The sequence below is a fragment of the Syngnathus floridae genome, chromosome 14, assembly GCF_059516105.1.
Source record: "Syngnathus floridae isolate MCC-2025c chromosome 14, RoL_Sflo_1.0, whole genome shotgun sequence".
Taxonomy (NCBI): Eukaryota; Metazoa; Chordata; class Actinopteri; order Syngnathiformes; family Syngnathidae; genus Syngnathus; species Syngnathus floridae.
The window spans coordinates 1,415,001-1,435,432 of NC_142426.1; the positions used below are offsets into that span (position 1 = coordinate 1,415,001).

At 43.0% G+C, this 20,432-nt stretch overlaps 2 protein-coding genes across 3 annotated transcripts in view; one reads left to right on the forward strand and one right to left on the reverse strand.

Moving 5' to 3' along the window:
• LOC148386915 (collagen alpha-4(VI) chain-like) overlaps positions 1-2,939 on the forward strand; it is a 5,388-nt gene extending 2,449 nt beyond the window's left edge. For both annotated transcript variants that reach the window (XM_088397210.1, XM_088397211.1), the window contains 10 exons: positions 518-538; positions 748-768; positions 861-887; positions 1,003-1,014; positions 1,369-1,383; positions 1,479-1,496; positions 1,695-1,709; positions 1,802-2,389; positions 2,576-2,643; positions 2,713-2,939. In XM_088397210.1, the coding sequence (XP_088253336.1) occupies positions 518-538; positions 748-768; positions 861-887; positions 1,003-1,014; positions 1,369-1,383; positions 1,479-1,496; positions 1,695-1,709; positions 1,802-2,389; positions 2,576-2,643; positions 2,713-2,802 (875 nt within the window). In that variant the 3' untranslated portion in view covers positions 2,803-2,939. The remainder of the gene's footprint in view (positions 1-517; positions 539-747; positions 769-860; positions 888-1,002; positions 1,015-1,368; positions 1,384-1,478; positions 1,497-1,694; positions 1,710-1,801; positions 2,390-2,575; positions 2,644-2,712) is intronic.
• A 5,376-nt stretch (positions 2,940-8,315) lies between these two features.
• LOC148386916 (paired box protein Pax-3-like) overlaps positions 8,316-20,432 on the reverse strand; it is a 53,594-nt gene continuing 41,477 nt past the window's right edge. The window contains exons 9-12 of the mRNA XM_088396242.1: positions 17,809-17,974; positions 17,416-17,639; positions 11,325-11,588; positions 8,316-10,120 (exon numbers count right to left, since the gene is read on the reverse strand). Of these exons, the coding sequence (XP_088252368.1) occupies positions 10,103-10,120; positions 11,325-11,588; positions 17,416-17,639; positions 17,809-17,974 (672 nt within the window). The 3' untranslated portion in view covers positions 8,316-10,102. The remainder of the gene's footprint in view (positions 10,121-11,324; positions 11,589-17,415; positions 17,640-17,808; positions 17,975-20,432) is intronic.

Consider the following 20,432-nt stretch of genomic DNA (forward strand, 5'->3'; position numbering starts at 1 on the left):
TTCGTTCGTTCGTTCATTCATTCATTCATTCATTCATTCATTCATTCATTCATTCATTCATTTGATCATTTTTAATTTGTAATCCATTTTCAATCCAAAATCGATTAACTCGATTATACTATCTAGCAACAAAGGTAAGTCAAAGTACGGTTAAAAAGAAAACGTTTCAATCTTGACAACAAATGTGGTTTTTGGAGACTGCTTTCATTATCGAGCACCGGATCGACAGGAAATGAAATCAATTTTCTCCGATACTTTCTTCGTAAATGATCACGCATCCCCAATGCTGATTATGTTATGTCTTGGTCTGTGTTCTATTGCTGCGACCATTTTGCTTTTGGGACAATAAAGAGATACTGATTCTCAGCACTTCATCAGTCTGACACTATAGCTAAGATCCATTTGACAACTTTATCGCTCGTCGCGGTCGTTTGAACAACATTACGGATAGATATGGTAACAATGTACATTCCTAAATGAAAATGGAGTAAGCAAGTTTTCTCTCTTTTCTTTTAAGTTTCGACTCCCAACAATACAGGTAAGCCTCGCACCTCTACTTTGTACATCATACACGGGAAAAATGACCTCAAAGGGAAACCCAAGCTCAAACATGTTTTTGAATGTCTTTACTTTTAAGATACTACTAGCAACAACTCACTCCCACACTTGTACTTTGCACACTGAAAAAAATAATGATGGGAATAAGGGAAGCTCAAACGCATGTTTTTCTATTTCTTTACTTTTAAGATACTGTAACCAGCAACCCAAGTAAGTTCCCGCACTTGTACTTTACACATTGTATACCGGAAAAAGTATTTACAAGGGAAACTCAAACACATTTTTCTTTCTTTACTTTCAAGCTCCTCCTCCTACTCCCATCAACCCAGGTAAGCTACCCCACTTCGACAATGCACATTGTACACCAGAAAAATGATCTACAAGGGAAGTTCAAATACACTAATGTCCAAAAAATCTTTCTTTTTTTCCTCTTTTTCTCAACAGTGACCCCAATGAGTAAGTACCAAATTGCTTCGAGCCAAAAGTTAGAAGCGAATGCCTAAAGGACTAAGACGGAAACGGTTGTGGCTACTGCAGAATAGTATATGAGCAAAAACGTCAGCCGAGCTTCAATACAAGAAAACTATAGTTTTATATATACTATAATATTGATATTGTAGTTGGTTTGAGCATGATTAAAAGTGCATCAATGGGCTAGCAGCTAACCAGCATTGTGCCCCCACATGATCCCACAGCCACAGTCGTTTGAATTTGTTTTCACCAAATGCCTGATGTCTAGATAAGGTAATACTGTACATTCTGAAATCAAAATGCAATTCATGACGTTTGTCTTTTTGATTTCATTTTCAGCTACCGATACCACAAGTAACCAACCTCGTGCAAAGATGACGTGAAACTACATTCATCAATGAAAATGGAATAAATCATGTGTATTTCTCCTTTACTTTACTCCTTTACAGCTGCTTTCATCATCCCAGGTAATAATTTGCAAGGGAAGCTCCAACACGCAAGTGCCCAATTGGGACCACCCGTAGCCACTATGGTTTTAACGATTGATTGACTTATTCCCCCCCCCCCCCCCCCCCCCTCACACACACACACCCACAAAACGCATGGATAAAGTAAAATGAAATGAAATGAAATGGACTAAATAACATATTTGTTTTACTTTTCAGATCTCAACATCACAGGTAACCTCCCGCGCCACTATTTGAGGCACTGAATACAAACAAATGTCTGGATGCAAATTGAAAGGTACTCACTTTTTTCTATCCGCTCCCAGAATGTGAGAATGCCAGCGTGGCTGATGTGGTCTTCTTGGCGGACAGCTCTGGCAGCATCACCCCTGACAATCTCCAGGAGATCCGATTTTTTCTCCGAACCGTGGTGTCCAGTTTCGACATCGGTCCCAACAACATCCGTGTGGGTTTGGCCCAATTCACCAACGACCCTTTTCGAGAGTTCCTATTGAATGAACACCAGGACAAGGACTCGCTGTTAGCCGCACTGAACAATTACCCCGTTCGGAGGGGAGGCACAATGACAGGCAGGGCCTTGGATTTCATACGGACGCAGTTCTTCACAGAAAGCGCCGGAAGTCGAGCCAACCAGGGGGTGCCTCAGATCGCCGTGGTCTTAACAGACGGACAATCCTTTGATGATGTGGTGGAGCCCGCCAGGCGCCTCAGACAACAGGGTGTCACCCTCTTCAGTATCGGAGTGGGACTGACCCGAATGACCGAGCTGGAGGCCATCGCCAACCGACCGTCTGACCAGTTCGTATTCTCAATTGAAAACTTTGGAGCTCTTCAAAGACTGAGCGAGGCTCTGCTACAATCTGTGTGTGAAGTCATAATCGACCACGGACAAGGTGAGTGAGTGAGTGAGTGAGTGAGTGAGTGAGTGAGTGAGTGAGTGAGTGAGTGAGTGAGTGAGTGAGTGAGTGAGTGAGTGAGTGAGTGAGTGAGTGAGTGAGTGAGTGAGTGAGTGAGTGAGTGAGTGGCCCAACAAATACAGGGGCCTCCAAGTGACATTTTTTCTTCACATTACCCAACAGTGTATGCGCATATAAAAGCTCGTGTTAATTTCACCCTGGGAACAAACGTGACGGAAGTCCTCCGACAAGTAAGTGCATGCCAATTGAGTACAAAATGTACATTCTTGCTCTCATTACGGATGTTTGCTTTCTCACAGTTCATCTTCGATCTAACTAGTACTTTCTGCGTGGGTTGCCAAGTTGATTTTAATGCAACGGTAACCCCAGACCAGACGCCAACACCCTGACCTACTTTTACCTTCTCCATGTGCCAAAGAGGAGATACCCGCTGTCCCAGTCTGTCAATATTGACGTGTGCATGTGTGTACTGGGATGATTTAAATGTATGCTCATGTAAACCTGACAATAAAAGAGTCAATCATTATGATGATTATTATTATTAGGATTGTATAGCCCAAATACTTACGTATGTCCAGGCATTGGTTGTGCAGCCAACAGTGGAGGCTGGCTTGACAGCCAGCTGTAAGAAAGTGGCTTCTACGCCTCTGGCTGGGAATTTTTCTCTCATTTCAAATGTGTGCTCTCGCTCAATTCACAAATGGGTAGGAAATGCAGCACAAAGGATTTATTAATTTACAGATGTTTCGAGTTATTACAAATGATTCAATGGACTTTATGGCTTTCATTTAAGCCATGTCACATCATCACTCGACAGAAATAATAGGACACGTCCTTTTCAAGTAGATGTCAGCTGTACAGTTTGGAATTTCTAGACATACACAGCATGTCGCACAAGATAAAAAAAAAATAATGACTTACAATGTCGAATGGTGAATCATCCGTGTTGGGTATGGCTGCTCGTTGGCTTCTTCAACCAACTTGCAAGGTGGTCCATCAGAAGCGGCGAAAGGCCCCAGCAGCTTTCCGAGGATTCTTTGCAACGTGTTGTCCGTTTTGTTTCTGGTCCATGGGAGTCGTCGACGACTAGACGAGTGGACTGAACTTCACTTGGTGTGCGTGACTGAAAGTACTTTATTTATTTTTTCAAGAATACGAAAAATAACGTATAGTACAATTTAGTTCAATAGGGACCGCCGAATCAATATTTTTCCAATAGCATTTAGGTTGAGAACGCCTTGTTGTCCCCGTCAGGTCAGCATTGTTTCATTTTAAATGTGTAATCCCGCCTCGTCCAACAATAAAAACAAGAATGCATGTTGAGTTTATCCAACGACCTAAATGTGAGTGGAGGATATGTTTGGGCCACTCTGGCATCAGAGTTTCTCAGAGAGAGTGAGTTCTTGGGGGTAGTTTACACGGTGACCTCCACTTCTAAAAGAGGATGAGGCAATTACAACGTAGGAAGTGGAAGCAGGTCCCTGCAGCCCCAGGGATTGCCACGGATAGTTCAAATTAGACAAGCGCTGTTCATCCTCACAAACCTTTGACCTGGCTGATTTCATTGCACAAAGAGCATGTGTAAATGAGTTCATTTCTTCACCTCTTCCCTTTGGCAAATCTTAAAGCAGCGAGCGGATAGATAATGGGCAGGCAAAGGTGGCAATAAGACTTGCACTTTCTGATATTGAGAGAGAGAAAAAAAAAAGAATGTTGGTCAAATGAATACTGATTGAAGCGACAATTAACAAGGTGTTGTTTGTACAGCAGCTCACTGCAAATCTTGTCACATTCATACAAACCTGTGTGACTGGTCATTTTGTTTTGCAGGTTGACAATTAAATTTGCCGACTTGGAGATCTTATTAAAAAGTCATACCAAATATTTCAATTCGTATTTGAATTATAAATGTCAAGTTTTGTTCACAAATGTGCATGCGCAGACACAAATTCGAAGCGTGTGTTTTCTTTTAAAGTGCACTCCCTCCACTGCCTCACCTCCCTCCACAATCCGGCTGTGCAATTGAAGTTAATTCTGCAGACTGTGGTTCACGTTTCGTCACCACTTTGTCAACTTAGATCATGCGGGGTCAACGCGAGGTTGAAGCTGCCCTGTAGCCGTGCGTCCACTCACCAAAAATCACTTACCATGTCATGGTAAAAGAATGTCGCCCAGTCTCTGGTGACTATTGCCATTCTTTTGTCTTAATTAGAGCCAATTTGAGAGTGGGATGTCATTGTATTTGACTTTGAAGAAATGCTGACATGCACGTGCGTACACGGATTGGTCGCAACATTGAATACAAACAAATCCGGGGGAAAAAAATGATTCGCCCAAAACAAATATTTGTACTTTTACATCAATCTACGCTTTATCATTGTATTGTGGTTGTCATTTACAACTGCACCACCAACACCATTGGCCTGTGTCTCAGATACCCCCCCCCCCAAAAAAAACAACAACTTTGCATTAAGACTATAAAGTGGCATGTTCTGTGAAATGAAAACTACTTTGAAATTTTACCAAACGCCACCACACATCAAGATGTGTCGGCATCACTGCCTCCCAGTGTGTGCGGGTGTGTGCGTGCGTGCCTGAGTGTATGATATTGATCCTGATTGGGCCTCACGGGAGGAGATTCCAGCCTGCCGTTGACCCACACTTCTCCATGTTTCCACCCTTCTATGTGCTCATCAGAGGCAGCTGTCTATTGCTGCCAGCAGGCCGGTCGGTAGGGGGGGAGGGGTGGGGGTGGGGGTTGGGGGGTGGGGGGGGGGGGGGGGGGGCTTGAGAGAGAGAAAGCAAAAGAAATCATAGTACAGATTTTTTGCAAAATCATAAGCAGGTCTTGGCTGAAGTGAAATTTCCTGACATTTCTTTGGCTTGGTAACTGACAAAACATTCGACCCATCCACTCTTTGGAGCAGCGGTTCTCAAACAGGGGTCGGGTCTGCAAGCCGCAGCTTAAATGAATATGCTTGTATATAGCTTTGTGCATGAATAATCAGAGTTTCTAATCAAACATAGTTCAATACATTCTCAGTATTTGGACGCAGTAAAATTCAAGGATAGTTCATTTTAAAGTTGAACGATTGGCACAGGGTTAAAACAACGACATAATTGTGCTTCTAGTTTAAAGCTAACGCAACTTGTGAAACGCCATAGATGCATCTGCATATGTGTTATTACATTTTAAGCGATTTTAACAAAAACAGCGACACAACGCATGTGGAAAGACAATATTGCAGCACTCACAGGCATACACAACTTCTCTGCAAAAACAAAAGATGAATATTACTGCAGGTACTGTAGATCATTTCTCCAGAGAAACTGATAAATCTCAGTTTCCTATGAAACACATTATACTATAAAGACCCTTTTGATTCTTTTTCGGGTTCAATTCTTCCTGAGGAAAAGGCAAAAAAAAAAAAAATTGCAAGTCTACAACCAACATTCCACTCTGTCATTGTGATTCAAAGCATTTGCTGCCTTTCTTCCTTCCCATTGGAAACATTTCTTTTTCAAGCCCTTTGTCCGCTTTACTTCACTTTCAATTTGAGTGCTTGGAAGGCGCACCGACTCATGGATTGTTGTCACCTCCGGTCAAGTAGTCTACTCATTTCAAAGGGGGTCGGGGTCAAAGGTTAAGTTGTCTCCAGTGTATTGCCGCTTGACTGACACCCTATCTCAAAGCTTCCCTCGTGCACTTTTTTGGTCATTGTATATTAGAGTTTATCACTAATGTGGGGGAGAAAAAGAATGGCACTGAATAAAGTGCAATTCTACTTTGAATCATCAATTCATTTGAAAACTACACATGGAGTGAGCTCTTGCTTATGCTTTTGTCATTAAGATGTGCTGACAAAATAAAAGAAAACTAATCCCTGCTAAGATTTGGACAACATGGATTTGGCAGCCTCTAGGCAAAATCCTAAAACAAATGTGACACACAGTTGACAAATATGAAGTTGTTCCCCTGATATAAAGCCCCCAAGAGGGCAAGGAATAACTCAAAATACCTTGAACAGGGACCACAGATGCGGGGAATTCTCTTTCCAGGTTGACCAAGCTGCAAAGGAAGGATGCAGCGTTGGCAACATTTAAGACAACATGATAGAACAGCGTGAGAGTCTATTTCATATAATAAAGAGCATCAAATAAAATCGAGAAAATGCGATTACCGTAATTTCCGGTGTATAAGCCGCGACTTTTTCCAAAATTTAAACCCTGCGGCTTGTAGTCAGGTGCAGCTTATATAAGACTTTTTCCGTGATTTTTGTGATGACTTGATCACTTTTACTTTTAACACTATTATATACAGTAAAAGCTACAAAACAAACTGACAAATAACTCGTTTTCAAATCAGACGAGTAAAAACTGGTCAAATATTTTTTAAAAAAGATATTAAAAGTGAAGACAATTTGCAATTCTAGTAATGACACACGAATTTGATGCACAATTTGTATTCGCGGGCCACATAGAATGATGTGGCGGGCCGTATCTGGCCCCCGGGCCTTGAGTTTGACACCTGCGCTCTAAACCCTTTCTCTTACTCTGCCATGTGACTCAGAGATTACACAAAGCAGTGGCGCTGTTTGGACCATCTGCATTGTATTAAAACCCAATAAATCAGCATTTAAATTCAATTCTTCTGACATTTTGCTCACCAAAAACAAGTTGTAATGAATGTGAACTTTTAATGCATTTTATTCAGAAGGTTACTTTGAACCCTGAGGCTTAAATGGCGGCACGGCGTACTTATGGATTTTTACGGCCTCCGGCCGCCAGGGGGCGCTCTAGCAGGAAGCAAGAGCGAGCCAGGCGAAGAAGAGATAATGTGCCAAAGAAGAGGTGCTAGTTTGTGTTTACAACATTTCGCGCATCATGCAGAACGCGATCAAGACGGACATTACTGAAAGGAAGCTTTTATACACAAACCGTCATTATGGGGGACAAAAGAAATGCATATGATGCCGCTTTTAAGCTAAAGGCAGTCGATGTTGATGACATTGTGTTGCGGCACCCTTTTCTTTATTTCGTGGTCCTGTTTACTCTGAAGCTATACGTGTCGCTCGCTAGTTTAATGTAATTTAGCGCTTTGTGCATGAATAAGATTAGCATGAACAGACCCTCATCATGGAAAATGGCAGAAGAAATGGATAAAAACGACGACGAAAGAGATACTGAGAAAGTGTGTGGTGAAGGATATCTAACGCTATTCCAATCGGAAATTGAGGAGGAAGACTTCGATGGTTTCAGTGCACAGGAGGAAGATGAAGACGATGAAGCTCTTTTTTTTTACTTTTACTTTAACCAGCCCTGTTAGTGCTGTGCTACTGTGTTGCTGCTGTGTTACCGCCGCGTCTCAGTGACTTTTACCGGTATGTTTTATTTAATCAAACCCTATTAGTGCTGTGTTACTTCCGTGTTGCTGCGGTATTAGTGCCGCATCACAAGCAGTGTTTGGAAAGAAATGTTAAGGTATGTTATTAAAACTTTTAAAAAGCTTTCTGTGTCCAGTATTTCTTTGTTAATAACTCGCGTGCACACTTCAGTGTTGCTGCGGTACTACTGCTGCGTCACAGGCAATGTTTAGAAAGACATGTTAAAACATGTTATTCAAACTTCAAAAAGGCTTTCTGTGTACTGTCTTTCTTTGTAAAAAATTCGTGTGCACGTGCGGCTTATAGTCCGGTGCGGCTTATGTAAGAAAAAACCTAAAATATCCCCGAATCTTAGCTGGTGCGTCTTATAGTCCGGTGCGGCTTATACACCGGAAATTACGGTACTTTGAAAATAAATACAGAAATAATAAAACAAATATTTAGATATATTTTATTTCAATATTTAGCATGTTATTAAATATACTATATCATTTCTTAAAATGTATTGGTAAATGTTCTCATTGTGGGACTAATAAAGGTTATCTTATTGTACAAAATGAATACAGCACATTGGCTTCCCCAAATGCCTTCAAACAACAAATGCATTCCGCGTATGTATTCCCACACTAGCAGAGTGACAAATGAATGACGCTAACAGCTGCACACCTGATCCCTCAATCCTCCACATGAGAAGAAAAAAAATTGTGGGAGTGATCAAAACTCACCAGTGATATTTGCAGCTTTTTGCGGAGGTTGAAGGTTTTTTTTGCAAAAAGAACCTCTGAACCCTGTGCAGCCCATGTCAGTGACTGATGTCCGAGAGCGTCTGTGGGCCAGTGGGCGCCCGGGAGATTTATGGCAACTCTGCTTTAGTCATCAAGGGGTGCAAAGGAGCCCCTCGAGAGCAGGAATTTGTCCAAAGAAGTGGTTATGAAATAGGATATATTCATGATTTAGTGCTCCAAGAGGGTGCGCCAGTTGTGCAGTTCACAGACACATTGCGATCGCTGTCACCATAAATGCTGTACAAGAGAGATTTTCAGCACTATAATAGCCTTTGTCATTTTTTTACATTTGCGTCTGTCTGGTCGTATCATACTGTCCCCGGTGGCCGAGATGGGGACTCCGTGAGGAGCAGCACAACTAATTAAAACGGAAGCATGCGCATCTAAAATACTCACTGAGTCACGACCTCTTTTTATTATAAATAGTAAATAGTGCTGCATTGTACACAGTCTTCAAACAAAATCAGTTGAAGCCAAACAAAGAGGATACAATATGATTTGAGAAGAAAAAAAACACATGAATAATGAACATTGTTTTAAGACTTAAGCACTTGCGATTACATAATCACAAAATACGCAGAGCACTTGACAAAACTAAATAAATAAGGAATGGAACAAAAATCCTGATCAAAATCAATTCAATACATGCAAATGAAAAGAAGTGTCAAATGTGTTCTCCTGTAGACAAATGCTTTTCTTCCTCCATTTTTTTGGCTTAGTTCAGCTTTTCGTCAACCGTTCCCCTGATTGGCCATGCACACAACCCAAAACGAATGACGAAACAAAAATTCTTTCTTGTAGGACACATTCGTGCACATGTGGTCTGCGTTCGTTTATGAGGTATGAAGGTATTGCACTTTCTTTGGGTCGTCTCTTCGTCCCGTTTCACACACGACCTGTGGCTCTTCCCCACGCGCGCGCGTGTGTGTGTGCGTGCGTGTGTGTGTGTGCGTGTGTGTGTGTGTTTAAGCCGTCTTCAACGAGAAACTACATCAGGGTAGTTTTATGTCTTTTCCATCGTTGTCAGCTTCCAGAAGAACATCTGCCTTTTTGACGAGGAAAAGAAATCCATTCATCCTCACTCAACTTGGTCCCAGAGAGAAAAAGGAAAAGAGGTGTCTATATGGGATGCTGACCAATCAACGTGTCAGGCTCCACCCTTTGTGTCGGAGCCCCACAGTTTGGAAATGCAGCTAAAGTCCGCCACAGGTTGCAAAAATCAAGTCGAGAATCTTGAATGTATTAAAAATACCCCCAACCACCAATCCTGTTTTTCCTGCCCGGTCCTCGGCGCATGACGAGACTCACGAGGTAACTGGAGAGGCTGCTGCACCTTTGGTTCTAATTATTCCCGTCCAGCCCGCACGCCCGCCATCAGTACACGCTGCATCGCGGCGATGCAACCCTTTGCCATCTCTGTGGTAGACCTTGGGGTGCTTGGCGCTTGGGGGTCTAGAGGAGACGTCGGCTAAGTCCGACTAGAAGTGCAGGGAAGCCTCCGTGTTGAAGAGAAGGTGGCTTTAAATAATAAAAGGCACCTGAAGATGAGAAAGGAGCAAAGGAAAGTGTTTAAGAGCAGGTGAGAATGGAAAAGTCAGGTCCTGGGTTGAACAATAAACGTCCTATAAAAACAGAGCTTTGGGGATCTCTTGAGACCCCCCCCCCCCCCCCCTTTGATGGTTGGTAGAGCAAAGCAAACCTAAGCAAACCTAAGCAAAGCAAAGCAAAGCAAAGCAAAGCAAAGCAAAGCAAAGCAAAGCAAAGCAAAGCAAAGCTAACCCTCCGCCTGGATCCCTCTAGTTCTGCTCCGTTGATCAATAAGTAAATCTGACCTCCTGTTGGACACATGGTTTCAATATGAGCCTGCCAAGGGTCATAATCGCCCCCTGTTAAAGAGCCCCTTCCTCACAAATATGTCTCTCCTGCCCCAACATCTCTCCCAGGACGGGCTAAATTAATGAGCTCAAGATGTAGCCACTGATGGTCACCATGTACCCCCACGAGAAGCCACACGCACCCCTCCCTCCTGTCAAACACACATTTTGGTAAGTGCCTCCTTTCTTTGAGTCAGGCCAACACGGGGCTCATTACATGGATAGGTGAGCCGCACTCGAGTCCAATGGGCTGGCTAGCTCATCATCACGGGGGTTCACGAAAGGACAGCGAGTGAGCAAGCGAACCAACCCCCACCGCCACCGCAGCCGCAGCCGAAATGCCTCGGCATCAAACTACCTGGCTGGTTTGATGAGCGTAATGTAAACGGAGGTAACCGGGCCAACAATGTATGTACGTGGAATCTCAGCGCAGGGCCAGCCCATTTGAGACGGTCACTCATCAGAAGGGTCGGCGCAATTAGCATGGTTTACGTTAGTCCCAAATCCTATACCAAAATGCTCAACAGAGCCGCAGATTAATGAATAGACCAGTTTACGTGCATAAAAGACAATGCATCAATGTATTCAAAGAAATGGAATGCTGTTTATATCAATACAAGTTTCAAATTTGTATGAATTTCAAATGTGATGCATTTATAGAGGGTGCGAGAACATACTTTGACGTTACACTTTTCTGTTTATTAAGCTATTCTCCCTAAATAGTATTTTTTGTAAATGGCTTTCTGTAACCCATTCATTAGATTTACATTATTCCCTATGAGAACTATTGCTTTAGTTTTCATACAAATGTGTCATTCTTTCCCATTCCACTGTTGGAAAAAATAAAAAAGACTTCAGGCCGGCTTACCTTGCTCTGACTGTATTGCCCGTATTGGTACGACGGATGGTGGTCAACAGCGTAGGCTGGCGACGTGTAGGAGGGCGGGCAGTAAGACTGAGTGCTCGGCAGGGCGGGCATGCCGGTTAGACCCGGTAAAGCCTCCAGTCGTTGAGAGCCGTGACAGCTGGCGGCCATGCCGGCGTTGGGCTCCAAGCCTCCGGTCAGAGGGGAGAGAGCAAAGTCACTCTGAGGCTGATGAGGTACTCCGCCTGGGTTCAAAAGGCCCATCACCTGCAGGGGAGAGCAGAGCCAGGAGGGGGATTAGAAGACAGAAGAAAAGACATTCAATCAAGTCTACTCAGGTGGGCTCCGAGAAGTGGAGGCGCAGTCATTGTTCGTTGTGAGACCGCGCTGGCTAACCTCATACATATGGTTTCTTTTTATTCCGCTTCACTGACGAGGGGACAAAGGAGCCCACGGCTATCGCTTGCTATAGGAAGGTTAGGGTTTGACGCTCAGACTCCTGGATGGGGCAAGGCGGCAACATGTTTTCACCACAAGTGGACTGCCACTAAATACCTGCCCTCAGACTTGGAAAAAGGGCAATTTGTAACGTCGCGTTCGATTAGATCGAGAGCGAGATGGCGATAGAAGAGAGAGATTAATAGAGCGATGGAGAAAGCCGTCGTCCACTAGAGATAAAAAAAACAAAAAAACAATACAAAACATAACAATGAGATACTCACTGCAATAAGCCAACAAAAATCATGCTTTTTAGAGTATTTTTTCTGTTTTGAAGCGTTTCTAGTCTAATCTAGTTCAGTATTTGTACCACAAAATAGAAAAAGATGCCATTTCTGCAACTTTCAAGTGTCCTAAATTTATGTTTACGTCTGCGCTCAAACTGGTGTGTCTGTTTAAAGACACACCCTCTTTCAAAATCTCTTGATGCCCTAAAATCACCGTGTCCTTGTGAGGCCTAGAGGCCAAAAGGGTACGTGGGAACGAGGGGTAGTGGTGTGTGCGTGTGTGTGCGTGCGCATGTGTGTGTGTGTGTGTGTGTGTGTGTGTGTGTGTGTGTGTGTGTGTGTGTGTGTGTGCGTGCGTGTGCGCGTGTGAGACGTCGCCGATGTGTCGAAACCGCAGTGCAACTTGTGTGCATATTTTCTTTGCAGTTTGATGGTGATACATCATGAACAGCTGCGCACAGGTTTGTGTGAGAAACAAGGTCATGAAATTGACTTTTTTTAATAAAAACAAAAAAAAAGGGGGGGTGACTTACAGGGGAAGCGCTACAGTCTGTGCAATGAAAAGAAAAGGTGAGGGCCAGGAATGCAAAGAGAAGAAATAATAAATGACAACGATATGAGGCTGTTTAATGCAGGAAATGAAGCTTACCAAAATAGCCACCAGCTGGCACGTATGTATATTCTGATCATGACTGATGTATTCGATGTCATGCAGGTTGTGACTGATCAGACCTCATATCTTGTCAATTCAAGTTCAACCTTATTTAACTCCTAAAGATGATCACATGATCACAATACTTTCACTCAGGGTTTTGTCAGATTTAAAGTTGATTTGTTGAATTTCAAGCATACATTTATTTTGCTTGCGTTTTTTTCGGACCTGGAATATTTTTTGGTAGCATCACATTGAATGTAAACAGCATGTAATGAAGTAAAACAATTTGGACTGTACACATTTTTCATACAGAATTCTAATAGCGTAAGGTATTTATTATGTGCATACTATATGGATAGATTCATGATACGTGTCTAGAAAAAAAGATTAGATGCATTGCTTGACTTTTATTCTCAAGTGGTCGTTTAGTGTTAGGAAATAGTACGCGTCGGCGGTCCGACATTTCTCCGGCAGCAGTTGGCGATGGTGTGTCTGTTTTAAGGTTTTTCCGGAGACTAGTTCTCAGTGGGGTGCAAATCCTAGCCGCTCGCTTCCTCGGTGAGAACGGATTGCGTCGGTATGCACCAGATCAGCAGAGGGACTATGCAGCTAAAGCGGAGACAGCGATCGCTCTCTAATATCTCGGACAACTATCTCCTTCATCAAAAGTCCACCTTATCCACATCAGTCACTTGGTCCTGATATGACCATATCTGGAGTTAACGGAACATGCGAGTCTGACGGACGTAGCGACAAGTCTGGCTAACTCACAAAGCTGCCGTTCAGGTAAGCAGATAAGGGAGATTTAAGTTGGGGGTTTGCAAATGAAAATAAATTTCATATTTGTAAAAGCTGTCATTATATGACTTGAGAGTAGTACATTAGAAATGTGATCTGTAAACTGTGCCTGACAATTGACTGACAACTCATAAATCACCATCTGTCTCTGATTGGTTGTTTTTCCTCTGGTGCGGCGGTTTCTTGTACATAAGAGGTGGGGACCGTTTTTTTTCACACACCGAATGGGTCATACGGGTGAGTATTTGAACAAATATGAAAAAAAGTGATTCTTTTTTGAAAACCCAGAAAACAAGCCATTAAAAAAAAAAAAAAAAACGAGGTTGTGAAGTTCCAAAAGTCTTCGTTAACTCTCAATGTCATTGAACGTAATCGCTCCCGCTCTCTTATTTAGCCCGAATCAGGAAATTAATTGTTTCCTAATCCGAAATGCCGCGTTGCTATATGCATTCAAACAGCTGGGATGAATATACAAATTAAAAGAAATTAGCCAACAAAGTGAATCATTTGCATAAATTACACACCGCGTTACAACGGGTTAGATGACTTCATTGGCTTCAATTAAGACACTCGGCAAACGTGTGATTGCAATTCCAGACTGACATTCCTCCACTGCCCGCTAAAGGTTAATGCTGAAACCAGCCAGTAGGCCGGCCGCACAACCTTTGGCCTTTTTTTTATTGACGTGCCGCTCGCTTTGTGACCCCGCGAGTGTATGAATTGATCTTAAAGTCTCACAGAAATGTGAACAAATAGTGAAAGATTCAGATGCAAAGCAACAGTGTGCTCGATTTAGCACACCTTTTCAACAATGGCAAATGAATTGGGCAAAAAGTCATTTTGCGGCAACACCTACTTCTTCATTTCGAACCTATCGCATCCTCAGTGGATAATACAGCGGCTCTATTGATAATCTTACAAATGAATTCAATGCGACATTATTAAAAGCCATTGACTCTGTGGCGCCGCTACGTCTGAAAACTCGCCGTAGATGGCCAACTCCGTGGTTCACAGATGAAACACGTACACTTAAACAATTATGTAGAAAGCATGAGCGCAGATGGCGTTTAACCAAACTTGAGGTTTTCCATCAGGCATGGAAGGACAGCCTCCTGAAATATAAAGATGCGCTTACCTTAGCAAAAACTCGTTATTTTTCGCAAGTCATTAATCTCAATAAAAACAATCCTAAATACCTATTTGATATAGTGGCAAAGCTAACTCTGCGCCGGCCGACCCCCGATAGCTCCTTCCACTCAGCTGACGAGTTTATGAATTTTTTTGCTCAAAAGATTGAGTCCATTAGGGACGAGATCAAGAATACCATTCCAATCGCTCCGCCGGTTACTAGCGCTGGGGATCATGCAATAACCCTCTCAAATTTTAAAAGCGTGTCCCTTGAAATGCTTACAAAATTGGTTAGTGCGGCTAAACAAACAACATGTTTACTCGACCCGCTTCCAGCCAAACTACTTAGAGAATTATTTCCAATTCTAGGACTGTCCGTCTTAAATATAATCAGTCTGTCTGTTTCCTCTGGGAGACTGCCAACAACCTTTAAAACCGCCATTATTAAACCGTTACTTAAGCGAGCAAATCTTGACCCGGACTGTCTCAGTAATTATAGGCCAGTTTCAAACCTCCCATTCATAGCAAAACTTCTTGAAAAAGTAGTAGCGCAGCAGCTTATTGATTACATGATCGCTAATAATTGATATGACGCTTTTCAGTCTGGTTTTAGATTTAATCATTCCACAGAGACAGCACTTGCTAAAGTGACTAATGATCTCCTCATAGCTATGGATTCAAATACGTCGTCTGTATTGTTACTACTCGATCTTAGTGCTGTCTTTGACACTGTAGACTTCGATATTTTATTAGGGCGTCTTAAAAGTTGTGTTGGTATCTCAGGGTCAGCACTCAGCTGGTTCAATTCCTATCTATCAGACAGGACGCACCGTGTGGTCCATGGCAATACGTCCTCTAAGCTCTATAATGTTACTTGTGGTGTCCCACAGGGATCGGTACTCGGACCGATTTTATTTAATATTTATATGATTCCGCTTGGGGACATAATACGTAAATATAATATTAGTTTTCAATGCTACGCGGACGACACCCAGTTATATATGCCATTATTGATGACAGATCCGCGGGACTGTTGTAATCTCGAGGCGTACCTCGCGGAAATCAAGCAATGGATGTCTCTCAACTTCCTTCGTCTTAACCCAGATAAAACTGAGATGTTGATAATTGGTCCTACTCGTTATCAACACTTATTTAAGGAAACCACTATAACTATAGATAACCGTACTATCACTCAGAGTGACACTGTAACTAATCTCGGGGTAATATTTGACCAAACGCTCTCCTTTCAAAAACACATTAAGAATATAACCAGGATTGCGTTTTTTCACCTTCGTAATATTGCTAAGATTCGTCCGATCCTCTCGACCGGGGATGCGGAAACTATTATACATGCGTTCGTCACGTCGCGCCTAGACTACTGTAATGTATTATTCTCTGGTCTTCCTAAGTCCAGTATCAAAAGTCTACAGTTAGTGCAAAATGCCGTTGCGAGGCTGCTCTCACGGTCAAGAAAATTTGATCACATTACCCCAATATTAGCCAAATTACATTGGCTCCCGGTCCATTTGAGATGTGACTTCAAGGTTCTTCTACTAACCTATAAATCACTGCATGGCTTAGCGCCTTCATATCTCGTCGACCTAGTCGTTCCTTATGTTCCGTCTCGTAACCTTCGTTCGCAAAACTCTAGTCTTTTAGTTACACCGAGGGCCAAGAAAATGTCTGCAGGTTCTAGAGCATTCTCTATTTGGACTCCAGAGCTTTGGAATGCCCTACCAATGGATATTAGAACTACTACCTCAGTAGAAACATTTAAGACACGTTTAAAGACACATTTCTATGAGATGGCCTTTAACTAACTTGGAGTGGCCGATTTGGCCGGAGTTTGTGTTGTTCTCTCTGCCCACCCCCTCCCTGGCTGGGGAGGAGGTTAGGTGGCGCAAAAGCTGATAGCGGCTAGCTGGATTCTCGGGGGCCAATTCAAGATGAAGAAACTGCAGCTCAACCTCCTTGAAGACACTGCCAGGACAATCGAGGGCACCTCCGACATCCATTTTTTCATTGATTTTCATATTATGTATTAGTTGTGCCCTCTCTGCATCGATTACAAGCTGGTGGTCCTGAAAGGGGGATCCTTCCATCTGTGGTCCCTTCTCAAGGTTTCTCATTTTCCCCTGGCAGGGTTTTTTTGAGTTTTTCCTTGCCCTTTTGGGAGCTTATGATCAGGGGATGCTTTGAGAATAATTGTCAATTTTGGGCTATGTGAAGCCCTTTGAGACTCTTTGTGATTTAGGGCTATACAAATAAACTTGACTTGACTTGATTTGACTTGGAGGGTGGGCGGCCGTATGAATTAAAGACACCCTTTTATGTTTGCATCCAAACTCATGCGTTCAGGTTGGTAGCAAGCTGGCCTCAGGCACTTATTTTTATCTGCTTTCTGACAGGACGTTGAGATTGTCCCTCATGGGAATTAGTACCCAGCATGCATTGCATCTTGGCCCGACCACCCTTTGTGGAGGCTAAAAGCTCGTTTTCCGCCTGTTAGAGCATCTTCGGGCCCGGTAGGAAGCCACTGATGGAGCCTGATGACTGTGTAATCGGTCATAATTGTCTTTTCAGTTTTGATTTGTGTCACCCGCCAAAGCCATACTTATGCACACTCATACGTATCTGTCGCCTTGGAGAGTGACATTTGCCGGCCGCATTGCAAATTCATCAACCCGTCTGGATGAACATAAATGAAATTCGGCCTTTTTCAACACCAACAAGGACCTCATCAATGTCTTGGCAAATAACGCGTGCACCCGCCCGGCCACCAACCAACCTGAGGTGAGAGGCTGTTGCCGATGGCGGCGGGGTTGACGGCGTTGGCGTGTCCTGTCGGGGCCACAAAGCTGTCCGAGTATCCCGAAAAGCCGTGACGTCCGGACGACAGGCAGTACGCCGAACCTGCGTCCTGAGCGCTGGACGAGGAGCTGAGCCCGCTCTGGTGCACGGACGTGGGCGGCAGAGGTTGCGGTCGATGCACCGTGCTGGGCTGTTCGCTTGCTGTTTGCAATCAAAGAGACACAGTTTAGAACCATCCAAGTGGATTATAAAAACGTTGCCGGTGAGTTTCACTCACACGCGCGGAATAGAACAAAAATGGAAAAAATCCAATACCAAATCGGATGTGCAGCTGCACCTAATAAAATGAACTTGTCAAGCAAAGCCTTACCTTGGGCTATTGAAGTTGCCGGATAGGGACTTTCGGGCAGCTGATAGGGCTGCAGGCCCGACATGGCCGATGGAGGGAAACCGCCTGGGATTAGGTGATTGAACGCCATCAGCTGATTGGCTCCCGCTTGCTTCCTCCATCGGGCTCTTCTGTTGCTGAACCACACCTGAAAGTAGACAAATAAATAAATATCAAAATAAACACACACATATATTATGTATATACTGTATATATACCGTAATTTCCGGACTATAAATCGCGGTTTTTTTCATAGTTTGGGCGGGGGGGCAGCTTATACTCAGGAGCGATTTATATATGTTTTTTTTTTCCCAAATTTTTACTTGATCATTAAGACATCACTTACAAGTATAGTTGACCACTTCCCATGTTATTTTTAGTATAGTTGATCACTTCACATGCTTTTATATCTTTATCTTGAACATATTCAAAACATAAAAAATAGAGAAAACATCAAATAAAGCAATTAACACTTTAAAGCACCATATCCAAGTCCACTGTCCGCTGTATGTACACTTGCTCCATTTTTGCTCCTCTTATATTTATTATTATTATTTATTATTATTTGTTTATTTATCATTTATTCAACACTCTTATTTATTCATTGTTTGTGGCTTCTTGGTTTTTTTTGTGTTGTTTGTATGCATATGTGTACTATCTCACCGAGGGATAGTGGGAACGTAATTTCAATCTCTTTGTGTGTCTTAGTATATATATAAAAAAATCGACGATAAAGCAGACTTTGACTTTGATAAAACAACCAAATAAACAAAACAAAAAACTACATCTGAAAAAAATTATATTTTCAGACGAAACTGGATGAGGGCGCTCTAAATTTCACCGTTGGCCATGACTCATCAACTGGGTGGGCTTAAGAAAAATGGCACCAAAAAGAAACTCATATTTTGCAGGTTACAAATTTAAAGTTTTAAAATATGCAGCTGAAAACAGTAATCGAGCAGCAGAAAGAAACTTTGGAGAACCGTGATGTACCAATGGATTACTATTTCAAGTGACATCAGTGGCACAGCGCGGCGCGGCGTGGCGCGGCAGTTGTTTACATAAAGGACAAACGTACCCACGTAAGGACTACCGGCATCATTAGCGGTGATCATTTCTTAGTGACACGGAGGACAAAGAGTTTGAAAGAATTAAGGATTTGGAGTGACATAGAAGGTTTGAAAAACTATTATGTCTTTTACGCACGCCCGGTCCTACTCTACTGAGTCGGGGGCCGGCGCTCGGCCGAGTGGCTGTCCGCAAACGGCGCATGGGGCTCGGACATGGCCATTACACACGCCCGGTCCTATGCCATGGAGCTCTCGTGTCTGGAAGTCCACGCCGCCACACGCTTGGAAGTTTGTTTTGTTTAATAAAGAGTCGTTTACCAAACCCACATCTATCCTTGTACTTTGTTAACGCTACAATATAGTTATATACTAGATGTGTGGAATAAAGATGAGGCTGACCTCAGGGGGCACGCGCGGCGATGTTGACAAAGGACGAGGAATTTGATCAATGGATTTAATGGATTTAAAGTGCACGGATGGTTTGATAATATTATTGGCTTATATTATAGTTATTTGAAATATAGTTCATCTATCGTTATATGAGCCTGTGGAATATTTTGAAGTGCAAGCGCCCTCAGCCGCGCGCACCCATTGTTGACAAAGAACGATCGATGGATTTAATGAATTGGAGTGACACCGATGGTTTTATAAACATGTTATTCATGTAATAGTTGTCCTTAATCACTCTATATGTTACGTCAGGCCCATTCTCAGCTCTTTGTTTGTGTTTGTCACGTTAGCATACCTATCGTTTAGCCTGTTGTTGCTATTGTTTAGCCTGTTGTTGTTCGTTCATGACTGTTTTTCGTGTGGGATTTTGTCGAATAAATTGCCCCCAAAATGCGACTTATACTCCGGAGCGACTTATATATGTTTTTTTTTCACTTTTTGGGGCATTTTATGGCTGGTGCGACTTGTACTCCGGAGCGACTTATAGTCCGGAAAATACCGGATTTTTTTTTTTTTTTCTCCTTTCCTTATTTTGTAGAAACCAAGTCTTCATAATTTTGGTGACATTTTCATATGAGGCTTTTCTAAATGGCTGCTTTGACTCACTAAAGGCTGAGAAACACTGATTTATCTGTTGACCACACGAAAGAAAAGTTGACTTTTTCAGCACTTCATGTAAAAATAAAGCCTCACTGTGCCATTACAAGAAGCCAAACTGATAGAGATCTTAATATGAGGAGTGTGCAGTGAAACCACAGACATCTTTTGTGTACTGCGGCGAGTCACCGGGTTCATATAAAGCCAGAGGGCCGTTCCAGCTGTTAATGCTTGTATCAGCGCACCATCTGAACGAGCCGTGATGTATTCTGGGGATCTTTACATCGCCGCTGAGAAAAATGGGAAGCTGTCCTCACATACAGTGGATGCAGTGTGTGTGTGCACGTGTGTGCGTGCGCGTGTGTGTGTGTGTGTGTGTGTGTGTGTGTGTGTGTGTGTGTGTGTGTGTGTGTGTGTGTGCGTGTGTGTGTGTGTGCCTGTGTGTGTGTCTCTCTCTACATGTCTGGGGAACCCCCCCCCCACGCCACC